This window comes from Protopterus annectens, chromosome 8.part1, assembly GCF_019279795.1.
Source record: "Protopterus annectens isolate FY-2018-M chromosome 8.part1, PAN1.0, whole genome shotgun sequence".
NCBI lineage: Eukaryota > Metazoa > Chordata > Ceratodontiformes > Protopteridae > Protopterus > Protopterus annectens.
Window position 1 is genome coordinate 235,866,070 of NC_056742.1, and position 18,189 is coordinate 235,884,258.

An 18,189-nucleotide genomic window follows, 5' to 3' on the forward strand; every position below is an offset into this window, starting at 1 on the left:
GTATCCAGCCTGGTGAGAGGGACATGTGTGTGTCTCACGATGGGAAACACCTGTGACTAATATGTTTGGTTTTGTGTTTTACCTTAAGGGCTTGACAGGTGAGACACTGGTATGTGAGCTGTTATGTGTATTGTGTTCTGCAGAAGAAGTATCATGTGTAGCATGCTTGTGTGTGTGTGTGTTTGGGAGGTCTCTGCTCTGGTGTTTTGGTATGTTTTTGGTGAAGACCTCTGCATATGCAGGTATGTGAGTGTGGGTTTGGGTGGAGTAGAAGATGATGTGTGTATGCTGATGACCGGCTCATTGTCATATGTACTGACTGGTGTGTGAGAGAGCATGGATTCAAGGTTCATATTATAGTTGCATCTCTCACATGTTGAGTTTGTGTGATCTAGGAGCAGAATGCTGTCAGTGAACATAAGGCAGTTACTACACTGTCTCAGGATGCCCACGTCAATTAAGCTAGCTGGAGAAACTGTGGGAAATTGGAACCTCTGAGGCTAGGCTTAGTGTTCCACTTGACAGTAGAGCAGAGCCATGAAAAACCTCTGGAAGACCACAAGCAAAGTGCTAAGGGAAGATCTAACAAGCAAAATGTTTGCTACTATAACCACCAACGGTAACTACTGCTATGCAGCAGTGTGCAATGGTGCGCTACACTCAAGAAGCGCAGATGTGTGGCTTATATAAAACAAGAAATAAACCTTTTAACTCAAACTAACAAATAAGGACGGAAATAACCCTTGTAACTTAAACTACCAAATAAGGATGCAGTCTCTGAGCTCTAGTCCTATCACCCTTGATTAGATGCGACCCAGACAACAATCTCCCCCCAAAAGGGTGCAGAAAGGCTTTCTCCAACAAGGATGGGTTGAATTTGATGCTCAGAGGTTACTAAACAGACCTAGAAGCAGCAAGTCTGGAACTGGGCTATGCAACAGCCATATTAGTACAGTATATGCAGTAAAGTGTGTCCAAAAACAGTTCTGACAATTCAAAGACAGTAGGATGCAAATACTAATTAAGAGTGCAATATAAGAGCAGAAACAGGCGCTTATAGTTAGTCGGAAGCAACAGATGCCTCAGGTCTTTCAGTATCTTAATGAAGAGCTGGTTTTAGTGCTCAGGTGATACAAGGCAGTTTAGAGTCTATAAGACTGCATCTATCATATGCTTAGTGCAGAGGTATTTGAAATTTAAAGTGCTTAAAATCACAGTCAAAACAGCAAAAAATACAGTATAAAGCAACAATTCAGTAGAACAATGTTCTCAATGTAATCAGGCTACTAACAAGCAGTAATAAAAGAGGCAGAATAAATGCAATTGAACACTTTTAAGAACAGCAGCAAAAGCAAAAAATAAAGTATTAAAGCAGGAAAAGTCCACAGCAATTAAAGGTTTTCATTACAGTGTTTCAAAAACAAAGCAAGAGAGTACAACTAATATTGTTTTATTTTCATTACGTTTATATAGAATACTTTGGGGAGTTATGATTTACTGCAACTCAGAGTGAACTTTTCCAAGCATAACAGTTTCTATTATATTACATTTACTTTATGCAATTAAACAACCCAAAGTCTAGCCACCAGCACTTGGTTCTATAAGCCATCCTTCACTGTTATGCAAATAATACTATAGGCATATTCAGCAATAAATACTTCATAGTGTACAGGAGGAATAATATGAAAAAGAAAATAGGAAACTTTAAAAAATGCAAAATTCACAGCCAATGTTCATCTAAGTAGCCATCAGTCATGCTGTGCAATAAAGTATAGCTAAATATAAAGGCATTGAAATAAACAACCATTAACAACGTCACTCACCACCCACGATTTGACCCCCCCCCAGTCTCTGAGTCTGACAGGCAGTCAGGTACTGCGTCATGAAGCTGATGTCATCATGCACTCTCCTGCATGTTGATGACGTTGTGGGATACACTGGCAATGCATGATGACGTCGGCCATAACTTAAAATTGTAAATAAAAATAAAAAAAATCAGGAACTGAAGGAGAGACTCGGAAATTCATGACACCCTATTATTTTGCCCTCAAAACTGATAAATACCTAAGAATTTGGTACAGTTGAGAGGTTTGATGCCAGGCAATTCCCCTGTTAATCAATCCACTCTGAGAGCACCACAAGCCAGTGAAAAATGTACAGACTTTGATTTGTGGTAACTCCTCATTTCACAGAAATCTGAATTAATTTCTGTTTTCAGCATTATGCTTTGAATTTCCTTTGAAGCACAGATGGATTCCAAAAACTGACCAGGTGCTGTTCTAAAAAATTAATATGTGTTAAAATATTTTAGAGAAAGTGGTAGAATTTAGTGATAGAACATAAAATAGCAAATGTGTAGCAGATAAAAACTGTGTTTACAGCATGTTTCTTCACTTCTTGCAGAGGACACAAACACCATGAAGTGACTAGAGCATAGAATAAAACAGGCACTTCAGAAACATGCAGTTTGTATGTTATTGTATGTTATTTTATTTATTTTAAAACAAATAAAACATATAAAACAGTACATGTTTTATACTTAGGGTTTCCCCAAGCAGGTTGTAAAGTGGCATGCACACAGAATCGGACGATAGTACTTAATTTTCCCAGCCCCAAACTACTGTAATATATCCCCTGTAACCTTCTTCCTAAATTCTCTAAATTAGACTGCATCTGTCTGCAAATTGGTTAACTACTATCTCTTAGCTGTGTAACTTAGCTGAGCTGTAACTGATCACTTTTTTTTTGCTGTATCTGCCTCGTGCTCAACCCGCTCCATTCACCCTCCCTATGCTCCGGCTCTCTTCACTACCCTACCCTACCCCACCCCATTTTCATACCCCCCACTTCAATTACCCTTGCTGTTCCAAATTCTGTCAATAGCCAATCACATACTACCCCTCCCCTCCCACCAGTTAATCAATATCATACAGCCACATCTTTCATGAATTCACTATCACTTCCTTACAGACAACCAATACCACTCCTATCACACTGAACCTCACACCAGACCCACATTCAAACTCACTTCAACCTACAAACACTAACAAACACTGTTACTTTTACTCATAGTCTCAACTACCTTTCTAATAACCACTTGTCTCATTACTTCATACACTGCATTACACATTACAGTTATCTCCTCACCCACATCAGTTAACACAACTCAGCAACCAACACTCACCCAACCAATTTAATATTGCCATACCTCTACAATAACTACCTCACAGAACTCTTCTCAGTCAAGTATTTTCCCACCCAACCAACTTCTAATTTGTTTCTTAAATATTTAAAATTACTCATGAAACCTGCCCACCTATTCCTACGCAGTTTATCTGTATTTATTCAGACTGGTGGCATACGCCCTAACCCTGGCCCACAGTCAAGCTCTCAACCAATTCCACCATAAAATACCAACCAATAAAACTACATGAAGCAACCCATAGTAGCTCTGACCTCCTAATCTTAAATATTAACCTAAGGAGTATCCTCAACAGTGTTGAGAAATTTCACGCTACCCTCAGCCTATATACTCACGATATAGTCGTACTAACTGAAACCCGGTTAAAGCCACATATCAAAGACAGTGAACTGCTAACCCAGGGTTACAATATTCTTAGATTAGACAGAATTAACAAGCGAGGTAGTGGCATTGCAATTATCTGTAAGGACACCCTTAACCTAAACAACTATCCCTCTGATCCAAATAGCTCAGAAGTACTTGTATCCAGCCCACAACTAAACAATAACAAATGTATCATCATCTTCACAGTCTACATCCCCCTAGGCAACAATTCCATGATAATCAAAAATCTCCTTAATTGGGCAGCAACCAAGAAACAATCATTACTGGAGATTTCAACCTAGACTGGTCTTCCTGTTCTTCTAAAAAGCCATCAAACTACATTAACCTTTTCAGCTTTACCCAAACCATCACCAGCCCAACTAGGATTGACAAACACAGCAAAAAAAACAATCCACACTAGACTGGATTCTCACTAGTAGACCCTCCTTATGCCGTCACTCTGGGTGTCTCCCAGATAACCTCAGTGATCACAGACCCACCTACCTCCTAAGACACAAAGCAAACCCTAAAAAATTGATCATTTACAAGGAATCTGTAACACAAATAATTTCTCCACAGATATTTTTTACTCCCTCTTGAAACAGTGTCACTGGTCCCCACTAAAACATCAACAATTAGATAATGCAATTCAGTACTTTTAACAATACATTCTTAGAAATCCTAGACAAAGTAGCCCTCATCAGAAAAATCTATGTAAAAACCAAACCAACCCCATGGCTAACAAAACACACTAAACTCCTTATGAAACAAAGAGATAAAACATGGTCCCACTATCTGGCCACCAAAAACCAAACAACCCTCCAAAACTACCTACAATTAAGAAACACAGTCAAAAAGCAAATAAAAACAGACACAAAAAACTATTTGACAGCCCAACAGGAACATCAAAATAATCTCTCAAAATGTTGGGCCTCTATAAATCAGCTTCTCAATCCCAAAATCCTCAACCCCTAACCCCTCCTCCCCAAACACCATCGAAAGCATAACCACTCAGTTCAACTCTCACTTTACTAATTCCATACTGTCCTTACTAATTAATAACACTACCAGTCCACTGATTGTACCCACCACCTTTTCCACCAATCCTGTAGCATTTAGCCTTAAATCAATACCTACAAACTTCTCCATCGACTGAAACCTTCAACTCTAGCAGTTGACCTGCTTCACAATGAATTCCTGAAGCTGGCAGCTGACACCATTACTTACTCCATCTCCCTACTAATAAATCAGCATATCTCCGAGCAATGCGTCCTCAAACTCTGGAAGATATCCCATATCATTCCCCTACACAAAGGAGGCACCTCGACACTACTGTCAAACTACAGACCCATTGCAGTACATCCCTCCCCTTGCCAAAATCCTCGAGAAATGTGCACACTCATAAATCCTTCACCATCTCCTGGACAATAACCTCCTCTCAGATATACACCATGGCTTCAGACCCAAGAATATGAATACATCCACCCTAATTAGCTTCACAGACAGAGTCAACCAGTCAAGAATCAACAGGCTTTATGTTTCATCAGTTTTTCTAGACATGTCAAAAGCATTTGACACTGTCTCACACCAAAAACGTCTGTACCAACTAGACACCTTAAGCTTATCGCAGTCCACCCTATCATGGTCCCATAGCTACTTGTCAGACAGCAAGCTGTTAAATGGCTAATCAATATATCCTCACTCTTACCAGTCTTTGTAGGCATACCCCAAGGTTCCATACTTGGTCCACTTCTCTTTACAAATGTTCTCAATTCAGCCACCACATCAGCTAACATTATACAGTATGCAGACGATTCTACACTCATCTGCTCAGCCAACTCAATCCCCTAACTTTTGCAAAGAACACAAAATGCATTTACAGATGTTGAATACTACCTTTCCGCCAATCAACTAATACGCATCCCCAACAAGACCAAACTACTATTATTTACCAACAATAAAATATCTCAGCCCCCATCCTATTCTCCATCTACTCCACTAATAACACCAAAATAGAGCCAGTAGACCACACCAAACTATTAGGTGTCACCATTGACAAATCCTCAGTTATGGCATGCACATATCCCAAACAATCCAAAAGGTCCACATAAAACTCGGGGCACTCCATAGAGCCAAACCATTCCTCATCCAAACCAAAAAAACAGACATTGCCTAAAGCCATCTACTATCCACTCTGTTATATGTCTCCCCAATTTTCAGAAATTTAAAGAAAACAAATCTAAATAAACTGGAAGCCTGCTACAACAAAATAGCCAGGTTTGCCACCAACCTCCCATACAGAACACATCATTGTTCAGCTCTTCACAAACTAGACTGGTTGGAACTCCCAAACCTATTATGCCTCAAACAACTCACAATTTCCATTCCATTATCTACCTACCAGATAAATGTCCCTAAAAAATCTAGTAAAACCATACACTAGCAATAAAACACTCCGGTCACCCGACAAACTTCTTCTACAAGTCTTTAAAGCCAGTAATAAGTACAGGGATGCCTTATTCTCAAAGCACATCTCCAAAATTTGGAACTCAGTTCCCCAGCCCATTCTTTGCACAGCTAACCCCTCCAAATTCAAAATTCTTCTCAAGGCCCATTTGACTAAAAACTGGCTATGCTCCTGCTCAACACCAGGCTGCCCCTCAGTAATTTTTTAGCACTGTTCATACTATATTATTTTTCTCTATTGTTTATTTCCCTGAGTCTTTCCCTTGGATCCTGTCTCCAGCTTATTACTTTATATTTTTACTCTAATTGTTTAACTTGGTTAAGCTGCCACCCCACCCCTTAAATAGAAGTGCATTAATGTTTTTTTGTTTCTTATGTGTTGAATTCAATGACCAACAATTATAATGTGCAGTTATGTATGACTAACCATCTTTACTGCATTATTTGTTTTACTGTTGTATTACATTGTATCACTGTTTGCTATGTAACCTGTTTTTTTTTTTTTTTTCAAATTCTATGGTAATACTGTTTACTATGTAACTTGGAGCTTTTCTCCCCGGGCCTCTGCTGAAAATGGGTCTATTTGGGGTCAGTCAGACACTCCCAGTAAACAAATGTACGATAAAAAATATTAAATTTGTTAACCAGTCAATCACACTAAATCCATGGACCATTTTCAAGGGAGACTCAAGATGGAGGGAGGGGGGTATTCCCACACAGAGCAAGTACAACATTGTTCGCCCTGAAAGATTGGTAAATATTTGGCTACACTGTGTAAAGGTGGACTTTAACAAATGTGGAGGACGTCAATTACAGGTAAACAAGCGTAACCGTCTAAACAAGGAATTTAGATAGTGAAAAACAGAGGAGGGCAGCAGATTATGGACCAGAAGACCAACAGTGCTTACACTCTTATCAGTACTCCAACAATATTCTTCTGGAAAGAATTACCACAGGCTAAGCTGCCACTGTTTTTTAAATTTATTTTATTTATTTATGTATGAACATATGTATGTATTTTGCATATGCAAAAGCATAAAAGTACATTAAACCCAAATGGCAAGAGTTATGCTTTCATGAAAACATGCAAGTGAAATCTTGCAGCATTTCATGTTTTTTGATAAATACTGCAGATCTAGAAACAGCATGCTAATGATGAGGCTTTTAAAACTGCAATCATGCATTGGAAGAAAAAGCAATACATACTCTATAAGAATGTAGGTATGCTGACACAAGCACATTAAATCCTGATATAACACAGTTCTTTCTCTTTTATTGTAGGTCTTTGGTTTCATCGTAACAATACTGCTTTCTGTGGATGCTTTTCTACTGTTCAGATCAGTTACATTTAATCAACCTGCAAGTGCTACAAAAACAGCGCAGGAAAAATCTGTATTTCCTAAATCAGCAAATTAAATATGTGTGGCTTTTCTGAAATTATTCCATTTATTTATAACAGCATGATAATTTCCAGAAGGGACTTTCACCGGTGTATAAATTTCTTATCAGTTTACAAAAGTCTAATAGTATATTATTTCATCTAAATACCTGCGTAACGTTAATAAGTCTGGGGTGTAGAATGAAGAACTTATACAGGTTCCAGACACAGAAAATTTGGACAGAAGTTCTTGAAAAGTATGTACATCAGACCAAAAATCTGGGTGATTAATTAGCATGAACATTTGCATACATAATAACATAACTCCTCCAGCATCCGGTAAGATTGTGGAACATCACAGCTCAAAAAACACAAGTATAAAAAGCAGAGTAACAAACTGATTTAAAGTATATGGGAGTCTACAGGATGGGGGAAGTATCTTATTACATAAAGGAAATGTAAGACGTCTGTTATTTTACCTGTTAAAGACTATCAGCTATTTCCATGTTAAGACTTTAGCTTTTTTTTAGTAGTAGGCTTTAGAACTTTATTTGAAGGCAGAATTATTTAAATGTGGCAGCTCTATTAAGCAGCTTGCCCTACCGTGGCAAACAGGTTGTTAGGCTGCAGTATCTTAAATAACAGATTGTCATTTATGTGAGTAGCATTTATTTTGCTGTGCACTGGTTACTCAGTTAATATCCAGCTTAGCACATATACTCCATATATATTAAATGTTGCATGCTGTAATTCATTTAGACTGATTCTACTTTATGGATTCACAAATCATATTTGTGGAATGCAGTACAGATCTGTATTTTGCTGCTGAGAGGGTGTCACCTCCCTCCTCACTGTACACATTGCCCTGTTTGTTTTTATGCATATGTTAAAATAATTAAAATGTCAGCCTCTGTTTGTGCTTCTATAAAACGTTTTTGAAAAGCACTGCAATGGATATACCAACTGTAATGTTTAAAACCATGAAGCTGTGAATAAAATACTGGCATGATTTAAATGTGACAGTAGTCTCTTTTTAGGTAAATATAAACTGTAGCCTGGCAACTTCAAAAAATAGCTGATATATTAATCTGGAAGAATCTGTACAGGCGCTGTTGCTTTCTTGGAAAATTAGTAATTATCACTTAACTTGTCAGATTTGCATGTTGTCTCAGCACTTGCTCATTTGTCATTTAGTTTAACAGGCTGATTACATGTCAATGTCTGTATTTGTTTGTGGTGGGATGCGGCATTCAGGTCATTTGTTTTACCACTGTTTCACATGATTATAGCACTATGAAATCCCACTGCTCCCTTCACTGTGGATGGCTTTATATTGATGGGGCCTTAGGTTGGTGTATTTTGTCCAGAAACTAGCAGTCTGAGGATGCTAAGGGCATTGGAAAGATAGGCTAGTGTTGCACTTTCTGCTTACTTTCTATCCAGAACACAATATCAGTTCATAACTGAGGAAGGAACATTTGTTAAAATGTTGCTTCATGTATTTCTCTTAACAGTACAAATCTTGGACGTGCTGTTATGTGTTTTTGTTATGAGGCAGTATATTGTGGTAACTATAGGCAGTAAGAATGCAGTAACAATCTAGTATAGATGAGAGCTACAGTTTGGAACACTGGCAAACTTTCTGGTTACAGAAAAAAAAGTAAGCAACTGATATGCAACTGGAATAGTGTGGGGCCCTCTGCAGTGACAAGAGTTTCCCATTATCAGTCTGACTGCTACTCAGTTATCTGTCATACCTTAACTAAAATAGGTTGCATTCTACATACGCCATTCAATGTCATGTAACTTAGTTTATGTGTAATTTAAGTTCATACATAACATCATAATAATGTGGAACATTTGTAATATTTATGAAGATCATTGTGAGTCCTTAAGTTTCTCTTCCATTAAATACAAACTTAACTAACTTCATAAAATTGCAGTGCAGCATAAACATAAGATCTGAAGTAGTTAACTTCATTTTATCTGCAACTTGCGGGTATTCGGATCCATATCAGATGTTAGATTTTATTAATATTAGTCTGAAATTAATTATGTTGTAAATATGCTGAAAGAAAAGGCTTGCTTAAATGCAGAAACAAAGTTTAAGTAATATGTGATCAGCAGTCATACTAAATGACCATGGCTTGGAAAAGGAATCTGCTGAATGGACATTCTTCCCTTACAGGCTCAAAACAGGATGTATGCAAGAGCAAAAATACAAAATCTGCTTTTAAAGAATGGACATTATTCCCTTACAGACTCAAAACAGGATGTATGCAAGAACAAAAATGCAAAATCTGCTTTTTAAGAACAATGACATGTTATTATGCATGGAAAAACAGGATGGCACAAGATACAAATATCCAAATAAAATACAGGATGTTCACACTGTCAGAAAAGCTGATCTCTGACAATGTGTTTTCTCAAAAATATGTTTTTCTTCATAAAAACAGGATATGCTTATCAGCATTGACATAAGAACACATGTTTCTATACACAGATTCAAATAGAATACAGGACAATGTGTTTCCTCAAAAATATGTTTTTCTACATGGACATCAGGACACTGTTACAGGATATTCACACTGTCAGAAAAGCTGGTCTCTTACAAGACATTGTTAAACAAGGAAGTTTAGTATTGTTTCTACAGGATAAGCAATTCTCCAAAATATGTTTATGCATGACTAAAAAGAGTATATAAAGAGCTGTATAAATCCAGTTGTTTAGGGATATGGTAGGAACACATTTGGTGTTCTGAGGTAAATGTTATATCTCTCACATCATCTGTACTATATGAGAAGTAAAGTTGGAACAGTACTTTTAAGCTGTAACGTGGTTTCATTTGATTTATTATAAAAAGTTATTTGTTACTATATAATTATAAACAAATTGTAAAAAACAAAATAGATATTAGTTTAACCAACACATTTATATTTATATTATTTATATTTGCTGCTGTCTGCCTTTTGCTTTTGTGTATTGTAAACAAATGTACTCTAGATGAAAAGAACATACATAGATGTCTGTCTTGTATCTGTATATCTTTATACAAGCATGTCAGTCTTGTGACTTTAAATTTTTATTCTTATTAACTATTTTTATTTAATTTTATACACTAGAACAGTTTTGTTTACCTTTTGACTATGCTAATGAATGGCATTCATATGCTTTACTTTACTGTAGTACTGATAGATGTCTTGCTTTAACTGAATGAAAGTAAAACATTTAAGAATGATTTGTCCAGACATCAGATCCTACCATCCTACCATGTATGTTTAACCATTTTCAAAACATAAACATATTATAAAATATATTTCTTTTGCACAGATTAACTGTGTATGCAGGAAGTTTTTAGTCTTTGTCAGTTCAGCTAATTTATTTTCTTTATCCTGCAACTGCAGTTGAATAGTTTCCTGTAATATTGTATGGTCTTTCTGACATTTTTTAGTAAGCTGTTCTGCTGAATTTGAAACTCCTATGCACTTTTGAAAAGATGTGTGTATAACTTGTCTAAGCTTCCTGAACTCATTGTGTCTGTCTTTTAGAAGTTTATTACATTTCTTTGTAACAAAATGTACTAGAGTTTCTATCAGTAACTGATTTGACTCACATGTGGTGACAGGACATAACTGTTCAACATCAGAATGTAATGGAAACACTTTACCCTTAGTTAATTCTTCAGATCTGTTTTTACAGTCTATTTTTTAGCAATATGATGCAATATTATTTTATGGCATAATACACAAAATGCAGTTTTTGTTGAAGCACACAATAAACATTTGTCATATTTCACATGGTTTTCTTTGAGATACCAGTCAAATATTGTAATACATTTGCATAATGCCGTACTATCAACCTGCCCTAATAAGGTTTTACATTTACTAATGTGCTGTGTATACCAACATTGCAATTTACTCCATATTTTATCTGGTTGTTCTGCTACATTAAGAGTAAAACTTGGCTTACATTTGCTAGAATTCTGCCTGATAGCATCCATACTAAAAAAAAAAAAAATGTGACGTAGAAAAAAAGTCTTACCAGTAAGCAAGAAAACAGGTGATCAGGCTGTTGTTGCAGATGGCTGGAAATTTTTCAAAGTCACTTGAGAAGCTGGGAAAGCACAACAGGCAGCGGACTGCTGTGCTAGTGGATATTCCCCTTTTCTTAGCGAAATAATGGCACTGCGACTGGAACTTCAGTCTCACTCCGGATGTAGACGTCTAAAAAACTGTACTACTGCAAGCTGCATAAACTGGAATACTTCTGTTCAGAATTGACACATACGTACAAATGTTAGTTACTGCAATTTAACTGAAGTGACCCTCTGCAGGGCTTACCATCACTCCTCCTGTGGTTGAATGCAGATTGTAGGTTCAAATGCAGGCTAGGTTCTAATCCCTTATAGTTAATTTAACAGTTGCAAAAAGTTAATGAAACAGATCTAAGTCATAAATTAAATTCTGTGAATCAAGTAAAATTAAAGCAGACACAGCTCATAACTGATAAAAAATATTTTCACAGAATGGTCTGCAAAAGAAAAAGTTGTTAAATACATTCAGTTTTGGTAGTAATACTTTAATATCATTGTATTAACTACGTAAAATTGCATTTTGATTTGTATCAAACTAAAGGTTTGTTTCTTGTGTTTTCTATATAAAATGTTTTAAGTATGTTTAAAAACAGAGGGAATTGTTAGATTTTATTAATATTAGTCTGAAATTAATTATGTTGTAAATATGCTGAAAGAAAAGGCTTGCTTAAATGCAGAAACAAAGTTTAAGTAATATGTGATCAGCAGTCATACTAAATGACCATGGCTTGGAAAAGGAATCTGCTGAATGGACATTCTTCCCTTACAGGCTCAAAACAGGATGTATGCAAGAGCAAAAATACAAAATCTGCTTTTAAAGAATGGACATTATTCCCTTACAGACTCAAAACAGGATGTATGCAAGAACAAAAATGCAAAATCTGCTTTTTAAGAACAATGACATGTTATTATGCATGGAAAAACAGGATGGCACAAGATACAAAGATCCAAATAAAATACAGGATGTTCACACTGTCAGAAAAGCTGATCTCTGACAATGTGTTTTCTCAAAAATATGTTTTTCTTCATAAAAAAACAGGATATGCTTATCAGCATTGACATAAGAACACATGTTTCTATACACAGATTCAAATAGAATACAGGACAATGTGTTTCCTCAAAAATATGTTTTTCTACATGGACATCAGGACTCTGTTACAGGATATTCACACTGTCAGAAAAGCTGGTCTCTTACAAGACATTGTTAAACAAGGAAGTTTAGTATTGTTTCTACAGGATAAGCAATTCTCCAAAATATGTTTATGCATGACTAAAAAGAGTATATAAAGAGCTGTATAAATCCAGTTGTTTAGGGATATGGTAGGAACACATTTGGTGTTCTGAGGTAAATGTTATATCTCTCACATCATCTGTACTATATGAGAAGTAAAGTTGAAACAGTACTTTTAAGCTGCAACGTGGTTTCGTTTGATTTATTATAAAAAGTTATTTGTTACTGCTCTTTAAAGTTGATGCTGCAAAGTATATTCTCTCATCAGTGTATATTCTGCAAGTTTCTGTATGCAACAGACTGTGAATACAAATATAATCAAACTTTGAATTTTAGCAGAATCCAGCCAGCAAGACTGAGTGTCATAAGAACACTGCAAATCCATCACACCAAGCAGTAAGCAGCTCCATGTAATTTTTTCATCAGATCCGAGCTGGCAACTTTTTTTCTAGCATCTGCTCCAAGCTCTGAGCTCCTCCCCCTACTCATAATACACCGTCTCCTATCTTCCCTCAGATGTCGTTTGCCACGCCATTGTGAGCATCATGGTCTCCATTGCTCTGAGCTTCGGGGATTGTAAGTGTGTTTACTTCAATCTTTTCTGTGTGAAAGTGGTCGTTAGTCTTCCCTTCCTCCTCTTTGTTGTATGCTGTTCGTCGGTTCTAGTTCAGAAAAAAAAAATGTTTTTTCTTATTACAGTAGTCTCTAGGCCCACTTCCCTTCAGTGTGTGTACTCTAGTGTGATGTGCTTTCTCTTTCGGGAGTGGCTGTTAATTTTGGGCTATGGCTGATAAGCCTAAGTCAGACTTTAAAAAATGCACAGTGTGTGGCCATAAGCTCTCACCAGCTGATGGTCACACTCTGTGTGTAATCTGTTTGGGAGTGCCTCATTTGTCTATTCAGTGTGCAATTTGTGCCGGTTTTAACCCTAGGGCCCTCAGGGATAGGAAGGCCAAATTGGTTGCCAAGGGTCTTCTCCCTGCCTCCATGCTGGATTCTGCCATGGCCTCGGTTTCTGGTACTCCCGCCAACCCCCCCCCCCCCCAGACAGGGACTGAAACTCCCACTCGTGCAGGTGTGGGGGAGGATAAGGATAAAGACAAAGAAAAAGAACACAAGGATAAAGAAAGACACAAGGAAGACAAAGAGAGGAAGAGGGATAGGTCTCGCAAGAGGTCTCCAGATAGGGAATCCTTCCCTAATCCACCGTCAAAGACTCTGAAATCAGCTTCTCCTAGGCTCAGCTCACCCAGTTTCTTGCTGGAGCCGATGGAGCCTTCAGACCCGAGGCCTTCCTCACCTTTGCTTTGCAGACCAGCCAGATCCGAGTCGGTCACCTCTTTGCGATTGACTCTGAGTCTATTGGACGTGGACATGGACAGGATGATGCAGAGATTCATTCAGACCCAAATACAGATGGGAGTCTTGCCAGGCCCCTGGCCCTCTGGAGGGGGGACCTCCATGCCCTTCTTCCATCCTATTTCTCCTTCCCCGATCCGTGCAGCTGCTTCGGGGTATTTGTATTCGAGACTCTTTGGTGCTGGTAGCTCGGCGCCAACAGTTCCTCCAATCTCGACTCCAGCTGTTACCTTGAGTTCCTCGGATCCGGCCAGTTCAGATCTGAGCAACTCTTAGAGCCGTGGAGAGGGAGTCGGGCCCAGGGAATGGATCCATCTTCGGATGACCTTTTCAGATCCTAACTGTTTCCTTGGAGCTCATACTACCCTCGCTTCGGCTCCAATCCCCACTTTGGACCCGGGGAGATCTTCTTCCTTACTGGTTGCCAAGGAGGTGCGCTCTTCTTTGGCATTTGAAGTGGTGGAGAGGGTTCTCTTCCAGGGATTGAGACCTCAGCCCATCTCCTTGGATTCCACCCAGACTCCACTGGATTTGGCGACGACTCCCTTCAACCTGTCTCGGGGACAGCCCATGCCAGAGGAGCCTCAGTTTATTCCCTTGAAGAACCCCCCCCCCGCAGCTCACGAGTCCTCTTCAGAAAGTCCCACTGAAGAAGCGCAAGGGCAAAAGGAGGCACTTGGACTCCCCTGAGTCCCTCGCTACGGACACAGATTATTATGAAGGAGAATCTTCCCCCAGGTCACCTCTTGAGCATGTCTCCTTCAGAGACATCATGGAGATCCTCTGCCAGAGGGGGAGGTTGGTCAGCCCCAAAACCTTTTATGGATTAGTCCGTGTTCCTGGAGGCTTTTGGCATGGGCCCATCTACTTCCTGGCTGTCCCCACCAGCAGACCCCTTGGTGGATCTTATCACCACACGGGCATGTAAGGAGCCTGACACTGTAGAGCCGATCCCCAAATGCCCTGACAAGATTCTTTCTCCTACCAGGGACAGACAATATTGGTCTAAAGGAGCCCCCGTTGACACTATGGTGGTCGCAGCAGCCACCAATAAGGAACTGGCACAAGAGCGTTCCTCAGTCCACCTTCCGGACAAGGAGTCCAGGTCAGTGGATAGGTTTGGGAAGCGCGTTTATTCATCAGTGACCATTTCCATCCATGCACTGAACTATTTGGCACATGTTATATGGCTGCAAGCGAGACCTTGTCTCGGAATTCACTGAGTCTCCCCCAGAGTCTTTATCGCAGCAGGACAAACAACGGTTCTCTGCGAAGACGTCGACTCTGAAATCTGTATCAAATACATCCATGCGCCTCTTTTCCCATGCCACAGAAGGAGCAGCTAGGGCGGCTGGGACGGGCGTAGCCATGAGGTGACAAGCCTGGCTCAGGTTGTGTCAGTTTGCAGAACCTTTCACTGCATCATTTACCAATGCTCCCTATGATGGTTCTTCCCTTTTCGGGAAGACAGTAAATTACACTCTTTTTCCAAAGCGAAAAAGACAGGAAGACTCTGTGGATCCATCAGTTTCGGCTCCAGGAACGTCAGAGCCGATAACTGACACTACATTTCGGAACTGGTCATCTGAACTTCGACCAGTTTCCCCGACTCTTTGGTCACCAATATTCCATCTAGATCCCCCACTCTGTCTTCCAAGTCCTCTAGGTGCCTTTCTGATGAGGACATCGAGAGAGTGGTGCGTAGACTGCTTCAAACTTCGGTGCTGGCAAATTTGCTTTCGGCTCCGTCCCAGTCAGCTCCGGATCCCAATGTGCCCTCACACTCGATCGATGTTCCTCCTCCGAGCTTCTCTGAGCCTTCGGAGCCAGAGCTGTCGGTGCCTCCGGTTGTGGATAGTTCGGTTCCAGCTACCTCAGTTGGTCTCTCAGTTCCGATATCCGGTCCAACCCTTTTGGTGCCATTCATGGGGTCGAGGATCCTCAGCTGTCCGGTCGGGCCCGAGGGGTCGCTTCAAATCGAAATTCTTCGGTTCCTTGCCTACCTCTTGGTGCTTTGACATGGGTGAGCTTGGACCCCACATTTGCCTCGGAGCCCATCTCCTTGGTACCGAGGGCTGCCTCTGCATCTTCAGAGTGGAGGGCATCCTCGGAGCTGGGGGGATTGGCCTTCGCTGTAATGAGGAGTGTGCTGTCCAGGACTTCAACTTCATCCAGAGGTACCGACACTCTTCCGCCTAAGGTGCCGATTTCAGTCTCAGCTCCTTCTTTCTCGCACCACAACAGAGACCTGCAGCCTCAGGATACCTCCATGAGTGGTCCCCAGTCTTCCGAGGTCTCCCCAGAATACCTTTCTGAGGAACCACCTAGGAAGAAAACTTGTAAGAGGAAACATGTTGACTCCCGTGATGAGTCTATTACATCAGACACTGACCTCGAGGGGTCAGAAGGGTCCCCCAAGTCGTCCTCTGATGATATCTCATTCACAGATATCCTTGAGATTCTGAAACAGAGAGGCGGCTGGCCCACCAAATCCCCTTCTGATGAGGAGTCAGTGTACCTGAAGGCTTTTGGGTCTCAACCCTCCGCCTTTCAATGAGCTACTGGATTTAGTGAGTCAAAAGGTGTGGAAATCTCCTGATTCTGTGGAACCGGTACCTAGAAGAACAGATACATTTTTGTCAGCACCCCAAGACAAGGACTTTCTGACTAAGGGTGTTCCAGTAGATGCCATGGTGGTGGCAGCAGCCACCAAAAAGGAACTTGCCGAAACTTCCTCCACTGTCCATCCACCAAACAAGGAGTCTCGAAAGATGGATAGGTATGGGAAGCGTGTCTTTGCTTCAGTGGCTTTTATGCTTTGGTTGGTGAACTATCTGTCCCATTTCTCAAGGCTCCAGAGAGACCTGCTAAAAGAGATGGGAGATACTCTACAGGGTAACATATCTGATGCGGTATCTCAGAAGGTCAATGTGCAGATGTCTACCCTAAGTTCTGTTGTGGACTCCTCCATGAGGCTGATTTCGTATGCAGCAGATGGAGCGAGTAGGGCAGCGGGTTTAGGAGTCTCTCTCAGAAGACACTCCTGGATGCATTTGTGTAACTTTGGGGAGGCCTTTAAGTCTACGTTTACCAACACCCCCTTTGATGGTTCCTCTTTGTTCAGAACCAAGGTACAGGACACACTCACCAGGTGCGAGCAGGAAGGAAAAACCCTGTCTGTTGTGGGAGTCCCTTTTTCTGTTCCTTCTAGACCCTATCCCAAAGGGCAGAAGGGCAGCAAAATGTGGTTCAAAAAATCGCAGAAGTTTTTTCTGGACGCACAAGGTGATTCCTTCTGCAGAGGCAGCGGAGGAAATAATGGTAGACGCCACCCTAGAGGTAGAGGAGGCCCACAGAACTAGGGTGACCGTGATTCCTTTTGTGGTTGTCCCTGTCAGCGCTCCTGAAAGGAGGCCCGACTGCACATCTCTGGAGCCAGTCGGGGGTCATATTTCTTTATACCCAGAAGCCTGGCATGACATCACTCAAGGCAAGTGGGTATTAAAGATAATTACCAGAGGTTACCATATTCCCTTCTCTTCTCCACCCCCCTCAGACCAGACAGATCCCATATGTGCCACCCAATCACAGGGATTCAGCAACTCTAGAAATCCAAAAGTTGCTTGTGAAGAGAGTCATCCAACCCGTCCCCCTAGACCAAGTAGGATTAGGGACTTTCTCCAGATTCTTTTTGATGCCAAAAAGAACAGGAGACATGAGACCCATCTTGGATCTCAGCAAACTGAACAGATCTGTACAGAAGTCCAAGTTCTGAATGGTCACCTGACAGTCGATACTGCCGTTGTTAGGGAAAGACATTTGGATGTGCTCCATAGACTTCCAAAATGCATACTACCACATCAAAATGGACAGGGCATTGAGGAGTCACATGCTTCTGACTGGGAGCCAGTCATTATCAGTTCTGCTCCCTGCCCTTTGGTCTCACCACAGCCCCCAGGGTGTTCACAAAATGTCTGGCAGTGGTTATGGCTCACTTGAGACGTCAGGGATTCCAAGTGTTTCCACATTTACTGTTACAGGCCAGGGACGCTACCATTTCAACTTGCCTGCAGTTAGGAATTGCAGTAAATTGGCAA

At 40.4% G+C, this 18,189-nt stretch overlaps 1 protein-coding gene across 4 annotated transcripts in view; it reads left to right on the plus strand.

Annotated features, from left to right (window-relative positions):
* CKLF (chemokine like factor) overlaps nt 1-8,424 on the plus strand; it is a 601,280-nt gene extending 592,856 nt beyond the window's left edge. For all 4 annotated transcript variants that reach the window (XM_044081825.1, XM_044081826.1, XM_044081823.1 and 1 more), the window contains one exon: nt 7,313-8,424. In XM_044081825.1, the coding sequence (XP_043937760.1) occupies nt 7,313-7,447 (135 nt within the window). In that variant the 3' untranslated portion in view covers nt 7,448-8,424. The remainder of the gene's footprint in view (nt 1-7,312) is intronic.
* Nucleotides 8,425-18,189: the final 9,765 nt, after the last annotated feature.